Genomic DNA, 21,897 nt, shown 5'->3' on the forward strand with positions numbered 1-21,897 from the left:
TAAACTGCGATCTCCAACCCGCCTGCCAAGCGTGGAGATTATGGCAAAACCCTCCACTTTAGTGGAGGAGGCTCATAGTCCAGCAGTGGACTGTAAAGGGCTGTTGATGAAGTAAATGGATAAATAAATAAGCTGTTTAGCTTTTGTTTTATTTTTTGAAGGGAGAGACGAAAAACCCCAATTATTGTGTAGGTACTTGGTTCTCAATAAATGTCTGATTTGAAGTTTTATCACTCTTGTTTTACTATAGTTTTTACAAGTTTTAACATAAATCATTTGCGTCTATCTCATAAAAATCAACTTAGGGTGAAATAAAAATATTCCCTTACTTCGTATACCTACTTAGAAATTAACAAAAATAAATATATATTACTTAGTAACTATTTAATTAGCGACAAGAGGCGAAAATTTAAAACTTACGCAGCTTTTTTTAAAATAAATTAGTTGCAATTTGCAATATTTAGATGTAATTTTAACTTAAAAGTCACGTCAGTTGTACGATTTTCTTTTTATGGCTATAAATAAATGACAAAGGAAATTAAGATGGACGTAAAAAAGATCTTTTTGTTTTCTTCCATTCACGGTCTGTTGCCATTTTAATGCGTTTTTTATTCGCATTAAATAACAATGAGTACAATCAATCACCTTCCGCCGTACATCTTGACACGGCGTCCCCTCGACCTTATTATTAAACCAAACAAAAAACATTTTTCGAAAAAGTCCAATTTCCCAAAAAAAGTAAATCCGTTGTACACTTCCAAAAAAATAAAAAACTCTAAATCACTTTCTAAAAAGCCATTGTCGTCTTTAAACCCTTGCTTGCACACGTGACATACGCGCGCCGCTTTTTTATTTCGAAAAAATATAAAAAAAAACTTTAATTCGCTAAGTACTACACCCAGTGACCTACATACACCCCGATGTTTTTTCCAAAAATGCGTAAAAGGGACCCCTTTATTATGTTTTTTAGCGCGTGATAGTGTAATTGAATGCAATCCTTTGGAAAAGGGTTCAATAAAATACCCGATATTAACTTTTTTCCGCGAAATTTCTGAACGGAGCGCGAGCTGTCATTGTGCGCGCCAAAAATTATACGTTCTGTCAAAATCGCGCGCCATTAAATTCGACAGACATCTGCCGATTCGAAAAAAGTTTAAATACAATGCAAATAGGGGTGGCCGCGTGCAGGACATTAATTTTTAGGGGAAATCGTCATTTTTGCGTGTAAAAGAGAAAAATGCATTTAAAGTATAACAAACGGTGTCCCCTCATTTCAATATTAATGTCCGATACTTAATTATATGGGGAAATGTAAACTTAATTGCTATTGAGATTGAATTGAGATTCGCGTGGCTTTGGTGTTCGATTTGCATTTTTATGTTCAACTTAGATTTTTATTATTTCTGGAAATTTATGGACATTAACATTATTCAAAATTGTATTGAGGGCATGTCGGGGTGCTTAACGAGCTTCGCAAGTAAGTATTATTCAGTACCCAGGGTAATATTATGTGAAAATGGAAAATATCCTTGGTCATCGATAAATTAACTAAAAGAAATGCGTAGAATAGTCTTCACTTAACTAAATACATTGGTTACGGGGTTGCTTTAGTAAAAAAAGTACACAAAAAGCCTGATGATTTTTCGTTAAGCGCTCCATCGTGTCAAAATGCTTGAAACATGCATGGTTTCCCATCACCCGCGCGTCCTTATTTCGAATCATTTTCGAGAAATAAATCGTTGCTAAATACCTAGCAAGTTACGAAATGCAAATGCATACATTTTTGAACCACCCTATAGATACTTATAAGTTTTAATAAAAACAAATGAAGTTGGATCAGTGTAGTGTCTATTTCTGAAAAGCATCACTGCGCTAGGTTGATAGTCCATATAAAAAAATGCTGATAGAATATTTTTATGTAAGTAAAAAAAGCCAGTTAAACCGTGAACAGTGTATTCAGACGTCATAGTACATGTAGTCCATGAGCAGCGTCGCGGCCAGCAGCAGGCCCTTCTCGACCTCCGTCAGCCCTCGCTCGAACGCCACGCCGAATCTGTCATGGAATACCATGATAGATCACTCCTTATTGGCAAGACTAGAGTACCTTTTTGACCATACCTATTTGCTTTCACAATCGTTCATTCGTTTCAGCCGAATGACGTCCACTGCTGGACAAAGGCCTTCCCCAAGGGCCCCAAGGATTTCCATAACGAACACATCGTCCACATCCAGGATTCCAGGCACTTCCCGCGACGCGCGCTTTCGCAATACTTCGGGACTATTCCCAGCTCTAGTTCCCACCGCTGCAACTCCTGTGTAGCGGATCTACAGCTTGACCGCCAATAAAAATCCATCTAGCCATCCTAGTATTTTTTTTTAAGTTGGATACATTGCATTCATAAAGCCTAATGGTAGAAGATCAGTAGCCAGTATTAGTATGGACTGCAAATCCAGCTGAAAACTTTGGCATCTCTGTAGTGTCCATTTTGCATCTCGCAGCGTTGATAAGGCGAAACAGCAGACATAAACAGTATACCTACATCTAATTTTTACAGTTTACAGAGTCCAGCAGATCAGACAAAAATTGCAAAACAGCCTCTATCCCAACTCCATAAGATGCTACAGTGTTCCGTCACTGACCTGTCAGTGACCGGAGCCATGAACATCGCATGAGCCAGTCCCTGCCAGCGCTTGCAGGTGGCGCCGACGTGCGAGCCGTCCGTACGGAGGATCTGGAACTGGACGTCTCTGAAGCAGCTCACAGTGACGGGGGGACCTGGAAGATGGGAGCGATTAACAGGTGACTGAGGAAAGCTTTCCTTATTTTAGTTCCTTTCACGGTGCCAATATAACAAGTGAGAATGAAACAGTTCTTATGTCCACTGAGTCTAGAAATGAATAGCTGAAGACAATCATGTCTTTACATTAACAACGCTGGTGGTAGTCATTAACAAACTGTAAATTGAACTCTTGTATTCTGAGTGCCGTTTCTACTATCAAACTTTTTTTAAATAGGATGTTAAAGATTCATAAGTTAATGGTAAAGTACCTCGTATCCAGAAAATACTGTCTCCGTCATCGTTCTTGACGAGGTAGATGGGCCGGATGGCTGCCCACTGCTGTTCTATGGTGCCGATACGATGCTCGGGCGGTGCGAAAACCTGCAAATATATACTATCGTTATTCATTTAAGGACAGCCAGATTATTAAAGATTGGGAAGACAGACGATAGAAGAGAGTTGGGTGAAGGCGGCTGCCAACCGGCCTACCTGAAAATAATGGGAGAGTCGTATGTTCAGCAGAGGATGCCCTTTGGTTGAGATGATTATGAATAATAGATGTTTTTGGTGAGCTGAATGTTCTGAAATCAAGTGTCAGTGGGCGGGACACATAGCTCATAGAGCTGATGGCCATTGGGGCAGAAAGCAGCTCGCGAGTGGCGATCACAGGCCGGAAGCCGTATTTAATACTCGTAGGCAGGCCCCACACTAGGTAGACCGACGATCTAGTGAAGGTCACGGGAAGTACCAGGATGCTGGCAGCGCAGGAGCGGTCATTATGGAAATCCTTGAGGGGAGGCCTCTATCCAGCAGTGGACGTCATTTGGCTGAAACGAAAGAACGTACCTGAATGTCCAATGACAGGGCTTTTGGCGGTCTAGCTGTAAATCCTGGCTACACAGAAGTTGCAGCGGTGGGAACGAGAGGAGGGAATAGTTTACTGGTTGGGTTACTGGCGGTCAAGTTGTAGGTCCTGGCTACACAGGAGTTGCAGCGGTGGGAACGAGAGGTGGGAATAGTACCTGAATGTTCTGCAGCTGGCAGGGCAGCACTCGGCCGGTGAAGGCGAATGGGCGCCGTATCCGCATCACCTCGCGGCCCAAGCTGTTGCTCACGCGCAGCTCCAGCGGCCGCAGCCCGTAGCAAAGGTAGCCCACCCACCATCTGAAGGTAAACAGGTTAGGTTAATTGATGAGTAACATTTTGCTAACTTTGGTTGACTGAGAAGTGAGAACTGGTTGGTTGGGAAAATCGAATTGGGATTTGAATTCATATCATTACTGATTACTGAGTTTCTTGCGCTGCTTCTTCTCAGCACTGGCCCATATTACTGTCCCGTAGCAATGGTAGAGTTGGATAAATAAACGATTTGATTTGATTTAATTTGATTACGCTAACTGTATTGATGAGCGACTGAGATAAGGAGATACATTGGTGGACTTTTTTTTAGCTTTTCATAAGTGCCAAAATATTGGTATACTAAATAAAATATTTTTGATTTAATTTGATTTTAATTTTAGCTTTTGAGCTTGGATCGTTTTAAGATTAGCTAGGTAAGATACTACTCGTAGAGTCAAAGGCGTACATATTTTATAAATCACTAGCGGGCGCCCGTGTCTTCGTACGCGTGGATCCAGTTTAACCCCCTTAGGGGTGGAGTTTCGTAAAATTCGTTCTTAGTGAGTACCTATGTTCTAAAATAAGCCCTCATGCAAAATTTGAGACTCCTAGCACTTGTAATTGCTGAGATTTCGTGATGAGTGAGTGAGTCAGTCAGTGACCTTTCGCTATTATAAATATAGAAGATTATTTATTATTTTCATTGCCAAATTGGCATAGCACTCTGCGTGTAAGGCAACTTCGTAAATGGAGTTAGCTTACTTGTTCTCCTCTTCAACAGTGTACACAAGGTTCTGGTCAGGCGTGCGGACAAAGAACTTGTTCCTTTTGCCTCTCAGGAACAGTACGTTCTTTACCCTGAGCCGCTTGGTGATGAGCAGCCGGTCCACCGGCGTCAGGTCTTGGAGGACCCGGGGCAGAGGCAGGAGTTGCTGTGCCAGATATAGGAGTCTTTATAACTACCATTTTAGCTACAAAACGTCGACTGATGATCATAGGTCTCTCCCGATGATTTCCAGATTGGTCGGTTAGTAGGGGCCTGTATCCAGCGCCTTCCTGGTCCTGCTACCTTTATGAAGTCATCTGCCCACCTTGTGACTAGTAGGTACTAAAGTACGGCCAACTAGCAGCGATACAAAAGATCGATACGACTGTCGAGTTGACAATATATGCTGTCTCTTCCCATCTTGTGTATTTGTCGTAATGTCTCGTGTTCTCCCGCCAAAATATGTCAAAGTCAGACGGGTTCACCCATGACATTGGGTTTGTTTACATTTGGTATTGCTTTTCGTTGGCCGTACTTTAGTATAAAATGCAAAACCAATTCAGTCTGCCTGTCTGTTTTATTACTATTTTTTACGTTTAAGAGCGTTGTAGCAAAAAGTTGGCGTTCGAATTTTAGGTTTTTATTGCTTGACGTCGCGTAGTGAGTGCGCAAACTACATTTATCTGTACAATTTCAACGCTGCGTCGACTAAACGATCTTAATCCGTAGTTGTATCGTACCTAAGACAGTACATCATACATAATAATAAAGAAATAATGTATAATTTACCTATTTGATTTTTTCTCAGATCAGACTTTTAGCAAAATCAAGTTACGTTAATTAATGTATTTTTTACACTAGTAAATCCCGCGACAAGTTTTTAATCTCTAAATTGAGTAAAGTAATAAGTAGATGGTTTTGAAAGAATTTATGTTTTATTTTATTCTTTTTACAGCATCAAAAGCTTGTTTATGAAAAATATTTACTATTTAAATTTTACTTTTGACTTTTTAGTTTTTATGATGCGGGATGGAAAAATTAAAATTTATTCTGATTTTGCACATAAATATGGGTAGGTAGACATTCCGTAAAAACGTATGATAATTACGATGATATAAGTCAAAGGAAACTATAACAATAAATTATATGACTAAAATCATTTCGAAATCTGCCAAATTCTCGATTTCTGCATGAAAAATGTGACAACGCTCTTAAGCCCCTTATCTGATTTAAATGAAGATGTAGCTCAGATAGTTCAAGTTCTAACTTTTAGACACAGGTAGGTAGTTCTAACTTTTACACACAGGTAAAAACGAAATAAAAAATATTTTTCAAATCTTCCCGCACCAAACCGAAAAGGGGGTGAAGCCGCGTGAAAAAAGTAAGTATTATGGTTGTAAATTGCGCCTGGATGCGATGCGGGCAGCGCAGGACCGCTCGATATGGAAATCTTTGGAGGAGGCCATAGTCCAGCATTGGACATCATTTGAACGAATTTAGTGATGGATTTAAAAGGTGTTCCCTTACTTCAACTTCCTCCTCAGCTTCAACCTTTGGTTCGACGTCGATCGGCTTGAACACCTCCGGGAACGGCTGCGTAGGCACGGCCGGGATGGGCGTCGCTTGCGTCATCTTGCGATTTGTAGGTCTTTTTATGACCTAGGTACTTTGTCTTTGCTCTTAACTGGGGTGATCATCCAAGACCAGCTTCTTCAAGAGGCTTTTTTAAACGAGTGCTTGTGCCTGCAATTAAATAAAAAAGTGTACATGGGCTTTGGCTTGTACCCTACTCACTCAACTACTGGTCAATTACTCTAGAATGCAATCAAAAGTATACTCACAAAAGTTTGATATAATTTTTAATCACTGATATAAAATAACCTTGCAGAAAAGATCAGCACTTCACCAGAACTGAAAAAGTGCACAGAGCACAGGACGGCCTCAATATAATAAACTTTGCACTAAATTCTAAATGAAACAACAATTATCACTACAACATAATTTTAAATGAATGTCGAGGGTATTTGCGAGAATGTTTGTTTTCTGTTGATGTGACAGTTGTCTTTATTGACAAGAAAATTGTCGGTGAAAGCAGAGTGAAAGAGTATACAGTCATTTGTGAAGTCTATGATGGGTGGTTGTATTTTTATATTATTTTTATAACTACCTACGTCCTACGCCATATAGACCTACCCACAGCGCTTTTCTAAGCCCTCAGCAAATATAATATGTAATTTGAATTATTCTTTTTGTTCGTTCGTTCGTTTCAGCCAAATGACGTCCACAGCTGGACAAAGGCCTCCCCCAAAGTTTTTCACAATTATTTTTAGTACCTAGATATAAACTAACAAATCTTAGATTACTAAACTTCATCTTAGAAATACTACACAAAATCTTTTTAGGGTTTGCCTTTATATTATACGTACAGAAAATAATTTACCCATCAAAAATATTTCTTTTCGTTGAAACCAGTCTCATTATCCAAAATGAAACTGGAGCAAAAACAGCAAAAACTTCACATTTCGTCGCGAAATTCTCAATCAAATCAATAGTTCACTTTTTTTGCATTCGGCCCCCTAAAATATGCATCGAACATGATCCGCCATGCAAATGGCAGCCATTGTGCGAGGGTTCATTTAAATTTGTGAAAAAACTCGGAAACTGTAGCGTATTATGCGATGCAACAAATGCGCGGTCACAATGCAATGTAGGGTCCCCATGATTTCCAATATCTTAGGATTAAATAGCATAGCAGGCTCACTCCATTGAATTTTCCCTGCACATCATCATTGACATAAAGCTCCAAGCTATTTTATAAAATAACGGCGCACAAACCTCTTCTCCTCAGTGCCTGCCACGTGCTTGGCCGAGCCCGATGTATTTTTAAATTGCTGTGATATACCTAGTACAGTAGAACGCCGATTATCCGAACGCCGATTAACCGAATCGCCAATTATCCGAATCGGTCCTAAGCGTAATATAAAAAATTGAAACCAAGTAATTTTTGTTTTGTTGTATTGTAACAAGTTGGAACTCACAGGAGTCGAGATATTTTTCAACTGAGCGTTATTGTAGAACTCTAAACACAGTTAATAAAGTATATTCTATGTGTGTCAGTTCGTTTTTAACTCGTTTTTTCTTTATTACTAGTCTATGTCCGATTATCCGAATTTTCGATTATCCGAATCTACCCCGGTCCCAATTAATTCGGATAATCGGCGTTCTACTGTAGTTTGAAACAGACGTGGTAAAAGTTGGAACTGTGACTAGCGTGTGCATTACTTATTTATTAGCGGCCGACGTGTAAGCGTTATCAGTGAAATATTTGATGGGGTTTTCATTTCAGATGGCTCGAGGAGGGTACCGGGTGTTAGCGTTGAGTGCCTTACTGGTGTTAGTGGGAAGTGCAGTGGTTGTGAAGGCGGAAAGTGAAAACTCAGATGATGGGATCTCTGTGGAGGTTAGTTTATTAATCATGTCATACAGATACAGGTTACATGACCTACTTAGCAACAGTTAGAGATAGCTCTGCTTCTTGCAGAAAGATTTTGTACTTGAGTACCTTATTGCTGAATGAACTGTACATCATCTACCAGTCTTTACACCATAGGCCAACAGCTACACTTGTTTTGTACTAAAAACAATGTAATACTAGTTGTCTTGTACTAAAAAACCAGTGTAATTCACACTGAACTACTTTTATTTGAAAAAAAATATTTTATATTTAGTAGTATAATAATTTCATGATTAACTTTGATTGTTATGTCATTTGTGTAGGTCGAAGAAGATGACCAGTACCACAGTCCGACAATAGACCCGAAGAAAGTGTTCCTCGCAGAGCACTTTGACGATGAAGCCGCTTTTAAGAAGAAGTGGGTTAAATCGGAGGCCAAGAAGCAGGGTGTCGATGAGAACATCGCCAAATATGATGGCAAATGGAGTGTAAGTAGTTTTGCATTTATTTTTACTAAATTGTTTTTCCTGAATTTACATTTTTTATTGTAAATCTTTGTATAGAGATCATTGAGACTATGATATAGAATGCTGATTAGAATAATGTTATAGTGATTCCTATTAGAATAAAAATGCCATTGTAACCTTGAATTTAAATTATAATGATCATTAATTCAAAATTCTAAAACAAAAAATCAGGTTTTAGTACCCCAATGAGCATTGCCCATTTAATTTTGTGACGATTTAGACTTATCTTTGTTTACTTTAAATTAGTTTTAAATTTCATTCTTATTTTAATAATCTTGTGATCTTGTCCAAGAACAACACATTTGTTTGATATAGGTTCATGAGAATAGTTTTTTTCTAATTGGTTTTAAGACTTCCCTGATATCTAGGTTTTTATAGTTTTAAACTTTTCTATGTTTCAATCTACCTAAGAACATGAATGTTATTCCATAGTAAAAAATTTGTAAACTAGTACCTTTGAAGATAAAGTGAAGTATGTACTTAAGATAGTTACAGTGGATTATCTCATCCATATTTTACTTCTTCTCCTTCTAATCCAATTGCATTCTATTTAGATCCAAGCACCAACAAAGAAGATCCTGAAGGATGACTTGGGATTGGTGCTGACCACGGAAGCCAAGCACGCGGCCATATCCACACTCCTGGACAGGCCATTTGAGTTCAAAGACAAGCCTCTCGTGGTCCAGTATGAAGTTACTATGCAGGTATGTTATTTTAAAATATGAAATTTTGTTTTTTTTTTTTTTCCTTTTCTAATCTGCTACTTGGCAATCTGTTTCCGCGAAACAATAATCCAATTATCTGTCCGATTTCAATCCGGTTCTTGAGGTGTTTAGTAAGAGACTAGTCCAGTGAGTCATCTCTTATTCTTTCACTGCGAAATTTGGTTTAGTATAATAAATTTTTACCAGTAAACACTATTTGCCAATGATTTAATCTAAATTACATTTGACATCGTTTTATTGAAATAATTATTAGGCATAAGGTTTCTTCATTGTGTAACTTTTTGTATGACAATCAGGTTTCTTTATTGTCTCCCAGTCAACCTTTTGGCTAAGCAGAAAATTAGTAATTAGTTATAATGTTGTAGCCTTGAATAGGATTTAAATTTAAAACTACACTATGAAGTTTTTTATCTAAAAACAAACTATGCCTGTTGCTATGCCAAAGCCACAACTATTGAAATTATACTATGAATGCAGAGATTAAACAATTATTACGATCTGTAATGGCATTGACTCACTTTTTGTATAACATTTTAAACCGTGACAATGTTTTCAATTGCAAACCAATTGTAATTTACATTGTAATACTTCTTAATTGACTGTATTAGAACTAAATATTTTGCGCCATGTAGAGCGGAAAATGTTATTTTCTCGAAAGTATCTCTGTAATATAAACTATTTATACTTATTGCCTGAAATGAAATATGAAATTTTATTGTCTAACAAGAATCCTTGGGAAAAAAGCCGATTATGTTTTGAAAAGACGGAGTTCGAGGGGTATTCGTTATTGTATAGCTTGTAGTAATTGGCTTATCGGCTTAGCATACAATAACTTTCGAGATGTACTCGCCTACGCGTAGAAATTGCGTGTACTATTGCATCATACTAGTTAAATTAGAATCTAATGCCTAGGCTTTGGTTGTGACCCAAAATTGTCGCCAATGTTTGTGAAAGTAGCTAATTACATTAGTATAATTAGTAGTTAATGTTTAGGTAACCTTCCAAATAGGTTGTCATGATATCATCATAAAGCCCTTGGAAAGTTTTCGTTTAGCTGGAATGAAAAGTAGGTTACTAATCGAATAAAATTAATTTACNTTGCACATTATAATTTAATAATAATAATAATAAAAATAATAATAAAATAACTTTATTAACACACATTACAAAAAACAATACAACAGATTTTAAAAAGAAAAAGACGAATGCATGTTAATAGGGCGCCCGCTCAGTTTTAGTTGGGACACCTTAGGATGTCCCGACACTGATTTTCAGCGGGAAGCCCTATTAGCTACTGCGCATCCCTACCGGCGAGCCTGGTGTAAAAGGAAAATAATGTTAATATAAATTTAAATTTAAAACTAAAACAGCACAGAAGGGATACGCAGCAACTATTTGTCGCGGGGTACGTGGACACGAACATAAACCCATAGCTGGGCACCGTTAATCAAATAGTTAACTTCGTTAATCGTTAAACCGTTAATAAAAAAATTAACTTCGCTAAACGTTAAAACGTTACATCTAGCAAGGTTTAACGCAAGTTAACGTTAATCGTTAATCCGTTAACACGTGATAATAAAACGAAAAAAATAATTGTATGCAAGGTTCAAACAATTTGGAAAGCTTGGAATTTATTCCTCCTTTTATTTATGTTTGCGCTACAACTACATAAATAAAAAGAGGAATAAATTCCAAGAATACTACAGCTTTCGAAATTATTTGAACCTTGCATACAATTATTCTTTTCGCTTTAGTAACGTCTCTGGTCTGGCGTTCACCAGCTCTTAGTCTATAGTATCTCAATCTCAGAGCCTTGGTTCAATTACAATACAATTTAACACCAAAGTGTTTGAAAAGACAAATCCAGCAAACCCAAACTCGATAAGTTTCCACCGTTTCGTTTAGGAGTTCCTATGGCCACCTCCTGACTCTAAACAAGTGAAGTCAATATAAGTAAAGCTTGTAAATAAATAAAAAATAGCATTTTTTATATAGTTTCGTTCTGGTTACAAAAACTGTTGTTTTGGGTTCTGGAAGTTCTAGAAGCCCGAACGTACTTGTCAGAACGCGTTTTTCTAGGGGAGTGCCCTGTGCCTTCGGCAGCCGGCACCACCGGTCACTGATTCGGCAGCCGGCGCCGGTCGCTCTTTTGGTAACCGGCGCCGGATGCTGGTCCATACTTTAGTTATGTTACATTTGTAGGTATTTTTCGACAAGTCCTCCTTGATAAGTTGGTCAAGTCTTTTAGAGTAATTTTGCACCCAGTTTGTTATTTAATTATTTTGATCTAATACAATTTTTTATTAGCGCCTGCTTTTAAGCTAACAGTGCCTGATTTTAATCTTTGCTGAGAAAGATGATTGAAGGTTGTGTTTTTCATTCAGTTCTACTTTTAACTTTAAGAATTTTTTGAGTGGCACTCAGGCGGAGAAATATAGTCTAGTATTCGTTGTAGACACTATATTTAAGCGTTTTCGAACTCTTCTTAAGACGAATATTCATCACCGACTGTTTGGACACCCACAGCGCCATCTACGCAACTCATCATGAGAACTGGCGGCCATATAACTTCTCCCTGCTACAATTTCTTCGCTCAACGTCTTAACGCTCGAGACCAACAACCAATCAGGAACGTTCCTCGTCCGCGATTAATTTTGCGCACCAATCCGCGGGTGCTAGCATTGTATAATTTAAAGCAAACGAAAATTTACTATTTTACTATTGTCACTCTTCATTTCTATCCACGGGATTACACACCAATTCTGAAAATCAAGGAGTTTTCTTTTCAAAAATCCTGCAGTGCCAAGGCTATTCTGGTACACCGACTTTTATTTTTATACAAGTGTATCAAAAACATGTAGAAACACACAAACTCGCAGCTATCGAAAAACAATACAAACAAACTTTAAAGTAATAAAAAAGTACGGTGTCGGAAACTAGCTTTTTGTACTTGACTTGAACCCTCTGTTGCCGGTTGCCTATACTGAGTGCCAGCGCCGGCAGCCATTTTGACTGCCGGCAGTGTATCACGTGGTATCACCGCCGGTTCCCAATGGCGATATTTTTGGAAACCGGCGCCGGCAGCGAAGACACTCCCTTTTTCTAGTGTTTTTCAGCGTGCCTGCTGTATCTTTTTGGTAAATAGTAGGTACTGGATTAACGATTAACGGACTTAGGATAATTTAACGGAAGTTAACGAGTCCGTTAACATTTTTTAAAGTTAACTTAAAAGTTAATCCGTCAATAGAAATGTTAACTTCGTTAATTAACGATTAACGGATTAACGAGTTAATGCCCAGCTATGCATAAACCAATACTNATTCCAATCCAGAGCCTGCTTAGGGATGTGATCGGGGTCCCTTCGGAGAGTGTGGCCAATCCAGTTCCACTTGCGGCGCTTGATCTGCTGGTCGATCGGAATTTCGTGGCAGCGTTCCAATAGCTCGACGTTGGAGATTTTCTCGGGCCAGTGTATGCCGAGAATTCGGCGAAGGCAGCGGTTGATGAAGACTTGCAGCTGGTGCGAGATAACCTTGGTGACCTTCCACGTTTCACACCCATAGAGCAGAACGGATTTATTGATTACGGTGGATTTTGACATATCTGTCAATGTCATGTCAAAAATAACCAATCATGCAGCATTTGGACCTCGCGTCTACGTATTGCCATCTGGCGGATTTTTTATTCGCGAAAACCCTCATTGCATGAAAAATGCACAGTTTCCCATCACCCACGTGTCCTTACCCTAACCGTTTTCGAGAAATCAAGCGTTGCTATTTGCATACATTTTTGGCTCACCTTATAAATTATTACAAGTTTTTAATAAAAACTAATGAAGTTGGACCAGTGTAGTGCCCTTTTCTGAAATAAGTCAGTCAACATTCACAGCATCACTGTGCCAGGTTGATAGACCATATAAAAAGATGCTAGTCAGCTGATAGAATATTTGTAATCTTTAGTAAGTAATAAAAGCCATTTCGACCGTGAACAATGTATTCAGACGTCATAGTACATGTAGTCCATGAGCAGCGTCGCGGCCAGCAGCAGGCCCTTCTCGACCTCCGTCAGCCCTCGCTCGAACGCCACGCCAAATCTGTCATGGAATACCATGATAGATCACTCCGTATTGGCAAAACTAGAATACCTATTTGACCATACCAATTTGCTTTCACAATCGTTCGTTCGTTTCAGCCGAATGACGTCCACTGCTGGACAAAGGCCTTCCCCAAGGGCCCCAAGGATTTCCATGACGAACACATCGTCCACATCCAGGATTCCAGGCACTTCCAGCGACGCGCGCTTTCGCAATACTTCAGGACTATTCCCACCTCTAGTTCCCACCACTGCAACTCCTGTGTAGCGGATCTACAGCTTGACCGCCAGTAAAAATCCATCTAGCCATCCTAGTATTTTTTTTTAAGGCGATNCCTTAAGTTGGATACATTGCATTCATAAAGCCTAATGTTAAAAGATCAGTAGCCAGTATTAGTATGGACTGCAAATCCAGCTGAAAACTTTGGCATCTCTGTAGTGTCCATTTTGCATCTCGCAGCGTTGATAAGGCGAAACAGCAGACATAAAAAGTATACCTACATCTAATTTTTTCAGTTTACAGAGTCCAGCAGATCAGACAAAAATTGCAAAACAGCCTCCATCCCAACTCCATAACATGCAACAGTGTTCCTTCACTGACCTGTCAGTGACCGGGGCCATGAACATCGCATGAGCCAGTCCCTGCCAGCGCTTGCAGGTGGCGCTTTGAATATGGCAGCAGATTACCCATGTTTTTTGCAATACAGCCTCTATCCCAACTCCATAAGATGCCTGGTTCACCCCACTGACCTGTCAGTGACCGGGGCCATGAACATCGCATGAGCCAGTCCCTGCCAGCGCTTGCAGGTGGCGCCGACGTGCGAGCCGTCCGTACGGAGGATCTGGAACTGGACGTCTCTGAAGCAGCTCACAGTGACGTGGGGACCTGGAAGATGGGAGCCATTAACAGGTGACTGAGGAAAGCTTTGTTTATTTTAGTTCCTTTCACGGTGCCAATATAACAAGTGAGAATGAAACAGTTCTTATGTCCACTGAGTCTAGAAATGAATAGCTGAAGACAATCATGTCTTGACATTAACAACGCTGGTGGTAGTCATTCACAAACTGTAAATTGAACTCTTGTATTCTGGGTGCCTGTTTCTACTATCAAACTTTTTTAAATAGGATGTTAAAGATTCATAAGTTTATGGTAAAGTACCTCGTATCCAGAAAATACTGTCTCCATCATCATTCTTGACGAGGTAGATGGGCCGGATGGCTGCCCACTGCTGTTCTATGGTGCCGATACGATGCTCGGGCGGTGCGAACACCTGCGAATACATACTAACGTTATTCATTTAAGGACAGCCAGATTATTAAATAATGGGAAGACAGACGATGGAAGAGAGTTAGGTGAAGGCGGCTGCCAACCGGCCTATCTGAAAATAATGGGAGAGTCGTACCTATGTTCAGCAGAGGATGCCCTTTGGTTGAGATGATTATGAATAATAGATGTTTTTGGTGAGCTGAATGTTCTGAAATCAAGTGTCAGTGGGCGGGACACATAGCTCATAGAGCTGATGGCCATTGGGGCAGAAAGCAGCTCTCGAGTAGCGATCACAGGCCGGAAGCCGTATTTAATACTCGTAGGCAGGCCCCACACTAGGTAGACCGACGATCTAGTGAAGGTCACGGGAAGTACCAGGATGCTGGCAGCGCAGGAGCGGTCATTATGGAAATCCTTGAGGGGAGGCCTCTATCCAGCAGTGGACGTCATTTGGCTGAAACGAAAGAACGTACCTGAATGTCCAATGACAGGGCTTTTGGCGGTCTAGCTGTAAATCCTGGCTACACAGAAGTTGCAGCGGTGGGAACGAGAGGTGGGAATAGTACCTGAATGTTCTGCAGCTGGCAGGGCAGCACTCGGCCGGTGAAGGCGAAGGGGCGCCGTATCCGCATCACCTCGCGGCCCAGGCTGTTGCTCACGCGCAGCTCCAGCGGGCGCAGCCCGTAGCACAGGTAGCCCACCCACCATCTGAAGGTAAACAGGTTAGGTTAATTGATGAGTAACATTTTGCTAACTTTGGTTGACTGAGAAGTGAGAACTGGTTGGTTGGGAAAATCGAATTGGGATTTGAATTCATATCATTACTGATTACTGAGTTTCTTGCGCTGCTTCTTCTCAGCACTGGCCCATATTACTGTCCCGTAGCAATGGTAGAGTTGGATAAATAAACGATTTGATTTGATCTAATTTGATTACGCTAACTGTATTGATGAGCGACTGAGATAAGGAGATACATTGGTGGACTTTTTTTTTAGCTTTTCATAAGTGCCAAAATATTGGTCTAAACTGAATAAAATATTTTTGATTTAATTTTAGCTTTTGAGCTTCGATCGTTTTAGATAAGATAGCTAGGTAAGATAATACTCGTAGAGTCGAAGGCGTACATATTTTATTAATAACAAGCGGCCGCCCGCGACTTCGTACGCGTGGATCCAGTTTAAACCCCCTTAGGGATGGAGTTTCGTAAAATTCGTTCTTAGTGAGTACCTATGTTCTAAAATAAGCCCTCATGCAAAATTTGAGACTCCTAGCACTTGTAATTTCTGAGATTTCGTGATGAGTCAGTGAGTCAGTCAGTGACCTTTCGCTACTATAAATATAGAAGATTATTTATTATTTTCATTGCCAAATTCGCATAGCACTCTGCGTGTAAAAGGCAACTTCGTTAATGGAGTTAGCTTACTTGTTCTCCTCCTCAACAGTGTACACAAGGTTCTGGTCAGGCGTGCGGACGAAGAACTTGTTCCTCTTGCCTCTCAGGAACAGAACGTTCTTGACCCTGAGCCGCTTGGTGATGAGCAGCCGGTCCACCGGCGTCAGGTCTTGGAGGACCCGGGGCAGAGGCAGGAGTTGCTGTGCCAGATATAGGAGTCTTTATACTAACTACCATTTTAGTCACAAAACGTCGACGGAATGCCGCTTCCGATGATTTCCAGATTGGCCGGTTAGTAGGGGCCTGTATCCAGGCTGGATACAGCCTGTATCCAGGCTGGCGCTGGATAATCCAGCGCCTTCCTGCTACCTTTATGAGGTCATCTACCCATCTTGTAGGTAACTACCGTCAAGCGCAGCGTGGGACATAATATAAAATCAGAAGCTAATTTTATCTGCCTGGCTGTTATTTTTTACGCTGATTTAAATGAATATTTTTTAAGTAATTTAAATTAAGTCTTCCCGCACCGAACCGAAAAGCGGGTGAAGCCGCGTGAAAGAGGTATTATGGTTATAAATTGCGCCTGGATGCGATGCGGGCAGCGTAGGACCGCTCGTTGTAGAAATCTTTAGAGGAGGCCATAGTCCAGCATTGGATATCATTTGAACGAATTTAGTAATGGATTTAAAAGGTGTTCACTTACTTCAACTTCTTCCTCAGCTTCAACCTTTGGTTCCACATCGATTGGCTTGAACACCTCCGGGAACGGCTGCGTAGGCACGGCCGGGATGGGCGTCGCTTGCGTCATCTTGCGATTTGTAGGTCTCTTTATGACCTAGGTACTTTGTCTTTGCTCTTAACTGGGATGATCATCCAAGACCAGCTTCTTCAAGAGGCTTTGTAGTAGAGTGCTTGTATACCTGCGATCAAATAGGCATTCTTAACAACGAACATAAAACTGTACATGGGCTTATGTGGCCTAAATGAGTGGGCCACCAACCACTGGGCAATGGAGGTGTTAAACGATGCGTTTAAACGTTGATAAAATTTTATAAAAAATTTAACAAACAAAACTGCGCAAAAGGGCTATAGGAAATGTACTTACACAGGCAATGTTTCTTGTATTTTTTATGTATGATTCTACAACATAGGACCCTTCACTAGCACAGAAAAAAGCACAGGTGTGGTACAGTGACTTACAAAATGCACAGAGCACAGGACGGCCTCAATATTATAAACTTTGCACTAAATTCTAAATGATATAACAATTAACATTACAACATAATTTTAAATGAATGTCGAGGGTATTTGCGAGAATGTTTGTTTTCTGTTGATGTGACAGTTGTCTTTATTGACAAGAAAATTGTCGGTGAAAGCAGAGTGAAAGAGTTTCATAGTCATTTGTGAAGTCTATGGTGGGTGGTGGTATTTTTATATCATTATTATAACTACCTACGTCCTACCCCATAGACCTACCCACAGCGCTTTTCTAAGCCCACATCAAATATGTAATTTGAATTATTATTTTTGTTCGTTCGTTCGTTTCAGCCAAATGACGTCCACTGCTGGACAAAGGCCTCCCCCAAGGTTTTTCACAATTATTTTTAGTACCTAGATATAAACTAACAAATCTTAGAATACTAAACTTCATCTTAGAAATACTGTACAAAATCTTTTATGGGTTTGCCTTTATACATTATAGCATATAATAGGAGTTTCGTACAGAAAATAATTTATCTATCAAAAATATTTCTTTTCGTTGAAACCAGTCTCATTATCCAAATTGAAACTAGAGCAAAAACAGCAAAAACTTCACATTTCGTCGCGAAATTCTCAATCAAATCAATAGTTTGCATTTTTTGCATTCGGCCCCCTAAAATATGCATCGAACATGATCCGCCATGCAAATGGCAGCCATTGTGCGAGGGTTCATTTAAATTTGTGAAAAAACTCGGAAACTGTAGCGTATTATGCGATGCAACAATTGCGCGGTCACAATGCAATGTAGGGTCCCCATGATTTCCAATATCTTAGGATTAAATAGCATAGCGGGCTCACTCTATTGCTACAGCTATTTTATAAAATAACGGCGCACAAACCTCTTCTCCTCAGTGCCTGCCACGTGCTTGGCCAAGCCCGGTGTATTTTCAAAATGCTGTGATATACCTACCTACCTACCTAGTAGGTACGTAGGTATTTGTAGACATCAGCAGAAATTGATGACCGTAAATTCCTCTCTCGCTCACTAAATTCTCTTTGAAATTGACAAATGCAAACTTATTTCGAGTCACCGCAAGCAGTTTTCACTGCAAGGACTTGCAAGCTCAGCAACTTCAGTTTGCAAGCAATGTTGTCAATTTGATACAAATAATCTTATTGAGAACAATATACATTTCTTGCAGATTGTGTTGTTTTATCATTTACGAAAATTAAGTAAGTATACTAATAAATACCCATTTGGTAACAATACTCATATCCCAGTATAGACTATAGGTATAGTGTGGTCCCTTTACATTTTTAATGTGTCGCACGCGCCGACTTGCGCATGCGTTTTATGCAAAAACGCAAATTTCGTTCGAAATTTGAAACGGTCTATTGTTGCAAATCTGAATGGATAAAAATAATCGTTGCAACTTCAGTTTGGGGAGAACCTTTGTCTGGAGCGTGCCCGATGGAATTAACAATACTTAGTTTTTGTGCGGTGTTTAATCAGGATTTGCAAATGGTCAAACTTGGTATCGATTAAATGTCACCAAATAAATTATTACTAAAGATAAAATAAAAAATCCAAAAACTTGGGAATATTTTTGGATCACAGTCGGCACAATCATCGTTTACGTTACTTTAAGGCGTATCTAATAAGTTACATCAAATTATTGAGATGCGCTTGTATTTATTTATAAGTAGTATATCGACAGATCAAACTCGCAAATAGCCTCACGAGATACATGCCTTCGTAACTATTATTTTGTATCATTGTTGATAAAAACATTCTTTACATAGTATTTTTTAACTAGTTACAAATAACTAGTTAAAAAATACTATATAAACAATTTCCCGTAGACTATAAAAAAGGTATTTCAATAAAAGGCGAATATTATTCTCGTAAATTTTGTTATTTACTTTTGTACTTTAACATTTTTAATCTCATACAATATTAAATAACATTCATACATAAGTTTGTGTTTGTGTTTCGCTCGAGACACAAAATTCCACATAAAAGATATAAATTATTGCGTTTTATCGTAAGTAAATAGCTTAATACATCATAAAATAAAGTTTTCACAAAAAATATAGTTCTAAGTAAACTGAAATTCAATATCAATTCAAATTTTTGCATAATTAAAGAATAAAGAGAACTAGATAATATAATGTAATGCTTCAAAATTTGCTAAACTACAATGTACAGGACAAACGAAAAAAATCTTAAATATTATCTAAATATGAACAAAATGAACAAAATAATCTATTTACACGATAAACAATATTTATTACTATACAAAGTACATATTAAGGCACATGAATATCACTTTTAATACGATATTTAGAATATTATCTACAGAATTACAAAACACAGGTGTTTCGAAGGTCCAAAATTGTAGGTAAACATTTTTAATTATTTATTTCGTTATTTTATTTCCCAGCGAAATTCACACACACTTAACTTTCACAAGAAGTAACAAAATAACGATTCTCTCTACTATTATTAAAAATAAAATCTACTATAAGGCTCACTGATTCGCATTTTACTTAAAATTAGATAAAATAGCTTTTGTTCGATTTGTTTAACAACAAAGTACCACTAAGCTAAGTATAGGGTGTACAAAAATATAAATTTTTGCATTCATCAAAAAATTAGCTGCGCCAAAGCAACATTTTTTAACAAAATATTTTGGTAATACAAAATCACCCTAATCTTACATTTCTTATACAGTTCAAAGATAAAATACTGAATTATGAATCTAAATTACAGTTTTTTAATAAATTCATCACAAAAACTTAACGTACACACGTGAATTGCTTAACCAGTGTTAAAGATTTTTAAAAATCTCATAAATATTTACAAAATTTAACATATAAGCATCTGATGATTGGCTAAAAGCAAGGCACTTTGTGATATTCACATAAAAATAGTAAAATATCTCAATAAATATCATCTAAAAATATATTGTATCACATTTTTATGTAATTATGGTCCTCTAGTTATTATCCCAGTTATATTGTATATAAATATATAAAATAATATATTCTATGTAAAATAGACACCATTTTAGTCTCCAGAAAATAAGTAAAGCACCGTTAATTTTACAAAATTCCTTGTAAAATTGCTTTTATATCAAAATGTAAAATACAACAAAAATCTTGTTTATTTTTAAATACTTTTACGTTAAAAATAGTTACGTAGATTTTGACAAAACATTTTTTCCAAAAGCTTAAAAATCTTAGCACAACCCTTTGTTTGCACAGTGGGCCAAAATTTAGAAACAAGTTATAAAATCAACTAAATTAATCATATCTCTAAAAGATGAGCTGGTAACTAATGTATCACGACCTTTTAAATACTTAAGTCTAAAATTAGGACTCAAAATATTCCAAATAGTATTTTTGACAAAGTGATCTTTGGTTTTTTAACTGTGATTCAAAAAATTAGAAAAATGTAAGCATTAGTCGTAGAAATAGCAGTGTTTTCAGGCAAACAAAAATTGTGCAAGAAGAATTCATCAAATCAATAACATAATTTGAAATTAAAAAAGTTTTGCTGTACTTTTCTAAATTAAATAGTAAAAATTTTAAAAATGATAAGTTTGAAAAAGTTGATATTTGATGTTAATTATCTACTCAAACTTCATTATAAGTTAAAATGTACTGAAATCAATTGCATGATACGATTCGATCTGGACATACGACAAAAATCCACGCATACGTCTTTTATAACCAGGTTGTAGAGATCTTTTTTATTCAAGTGTTTATAGTATCCAGGTGTGTTCTAAGTTTAGGTTTTTACTCAGTTAAGAGCACGAAGAATTCCATCTGTGTGCACCAAAATCTCACAAGACACCACAATTAAGTGGCATATTAATCTTAAATTTTTTGAGTCAGCTGTTGAAATGGGCGTAGAATTATTTCAATTTTTTTCTCAGGTATTAGTTAAAATTCGTTGTCAGGTTCCACAGAACACAAAGAAATGTAACGAACTTCTAAAACTGTCTTGATCTAGAAAACGCAGTAAAACTGGTTTATACAAAAGTATAACTATCATGTTCCAATATACTGCGTGTTTCGCACCACTGGGCATTTTGACTGAGTCTGGATTCTTGCCTAAGCTCCTAAGTCCATGTCGAAGCAATGTTGCCGCGGGTGGTGGTGGGGAGAGTGGGGCGCGTGGTGGTGCGGGCCGCCCAGCAAGAGTGAAGGTAGACACGTCTCCCCCAGCCCTGACATGCCTCCTAGTCCCATCGACTCGGACATTAGAGATGAAGATCCTGGTGGGAAGAAACATACAAATTAATGACGAGATAATACCTGCCTTGCTCTGCGTGAAAAAATATTTTTAAACCTACAGTTCTGAGTTCTACTAGGTAGTTAAGATTTTCATTTTAGACTGCAGATATAAAGCCATATACATTCCCACAGATCACTTTGTTTCAAAAGGTTTTCTTATCAATATCTCAAAAGCTCAGCGATCAAAGCGATGCACGATGCCTAGTTAGTTCATGGATTATAATCCCACTAAAAGAAGTCGATCTTTTGAAAATAATGCCTTGTATTATACT

General features: G+C 38.3%; 4 protein-coding genes across 4 annotated transcripts in view; 1 reads left to right on the forward strand and 3 right to left on the reverse strand.

Annotated features, from left to right (window-relative positions):
- Positions 1–1,948: 1,948 nt before the first annotated feature.
- On the reverse strand, positions 1,949–6,297 carry LOC114356246 (phospholipid scramblase 2-like). Its single transcript, XM_028309332.1, has 6 exons — positions 6,193–6,297; positions 4,662–4,831; positions 3,803–3,944; positions 3,050–3,161; positions 2,641–2,776; positions 1,949–2,053 (listed from the first exon to the last, which is right to left on the reverse strand). Exons 1-6 carry the CDS (start codon positions 6,295–6,297, stop codon positions 1,957–1,959), a joined length of 762 nt encoding a protein of 253 aa, XP_028165133.1. The 3' UTR covers positions 1,949–1,956.
- Positions 6,298–7,611: 1,314 nt separating this feature from the next.
- LOC114356247 (calnexin-like) lies at positions 7,612–10,804 on the forward strand. The gene is made up of 5 exons (XM_028309333.1): positions 7,612–7,639; positions 8,012–8,125; positions 8,443–8,607; positions 9,201–9,350; positions 10,742–10,804. Exons 2-5 carry the CDS (start codon positions 8,012–8,014, stop codon positions 10,802–10,804), a joined length of 492 nt encoding a protein of 163 aa, XP_028165134.1. The 5' UTR covers positions 7,612–7,639.
- Positions 10,805–14,200: 3,396 nt separating this feature from the next.
- Positions 14,201–17,432, reverse strand: LOC114356248 (phospholipid scramblase 2-like). The gene is made up of 6 exons (XM_028309334.1): positions 17,324–17,432; positions 16,827–17,043; positions 16,154–16,323; positions 15,297–15,438; positions 14,623–14,734; positions 14,201–14,349 (listed from the first exon to the last, which is right to left on the reverse strand). Exons 2-6 carry the CDS (start codon positions 16,929–16,931, stop codon positions 14,201–14,203), a joined length of 678 nt encoding a protein of 225 aa, XP_028165135.1. The 5' UTR covers positions 16,932–17,043; positions 17,324–17,432.
- Positions 17,433–19,246: 1,814 nt separating this feature from the next.
- The window catches only part of Mitf (transcription factor Mitf), a 42,837-nt gene continuing 40,186 nt past the window's right edge, over positions 19,247–21,897 (reverse strand). The window contains exon 13 of the mRNA XM_028309308.1: positions 19,247–21,606. Coding sequence (XP_028165109.1) covers positions 21,443–21,606 — 164 coding nt within the window. The 3' untranslated portion in view covers positions 19,247–21,442. The remainder of the gene's footprint in view (positions 21,607–21,897) is intronic.

The sequence above is a fragment of the Ostrinia furnacalis genome, unplaced genomic scaffold (assembly GCF_004193835.3).
Source record: "Ostrinia furnacalis isolate ACB-3 unplaced genomic scaffold, ASM419383v2 OfSCF2702, whole genome shotgun sequence".
Classification (NCBI taxonomy): Eukaryota; Metazoa; Arthropoda; class Insecta; order Lepidoptera; family Crambidae; genus Ostrinia; species Ostrinia furnacalis.

Bases quoted from the DNA above. Each gene is read 5' to 3' on its own strand.
- LOC114356248 (XM_028309334.1), bottom strand. From the start codon at position 16,931: ATGACGCAAGCGACGCCCATCCCGGCCGTGCCTACGCAGCCGTTCCCG. The intron at 15,439-16,153 runs GTAAGCTAACTC...GTTTACCTTCAG, and splicing joins ACTGTTGAGGAGGAGAACAA to ATGGTGGGTGGGCTACCTGT. The intron at 14,350-14,622 runs GTACTTTACCAT...CCCATCTTCCAG, and splicing joins CAGTATTTTCTGGATACGAG to GTCCCCACGTCACTGTGAGC.
- LOC114356247 (XM_028309333.1), top strand. From the start codon at position 8,012: ATGGCTCGAGGAGGGTACCGGGTGTTAGCGTTGAGTGCCTTACTGGTG. The intron at 8,126-8,442 runs GTTAGTTTATTA...TCATTTGTGTAG, and splicing joins ATGATGGGATCTCTGTGGAG to GTCGAAGAAGATGACCAGTA. The intron at 9,351-10,741 runs GTATGTTATTTT...AAACTAAAACAG, and splicing joins AGTATGAAGTTACTATGCAG to CACAGAAGGGATACGCAGCA.
- LOC114356246 (XM_028309332.1), bottom strand. From the start codon at position 6,297: ATGACGCAAGCGACGCCCATCCCGGCCGTGCCTACGCAGCCGTTCCCG. The intron at 4,832-6,192 runs GTAAGGGAACAC...TATCTGGCACAG, and splicing joins AAGCTGAGGAGGAAGTTGAA to CAACTCCTGCCTCTGCCCCG. The intron at 3,945-4,661 runs GTAAGCTAACTC...GTTTACCTTCAG, and splicing joins ACTGTTGAAGAGGAGAACAA to ATGGTGGGTGGGCTACCTTT.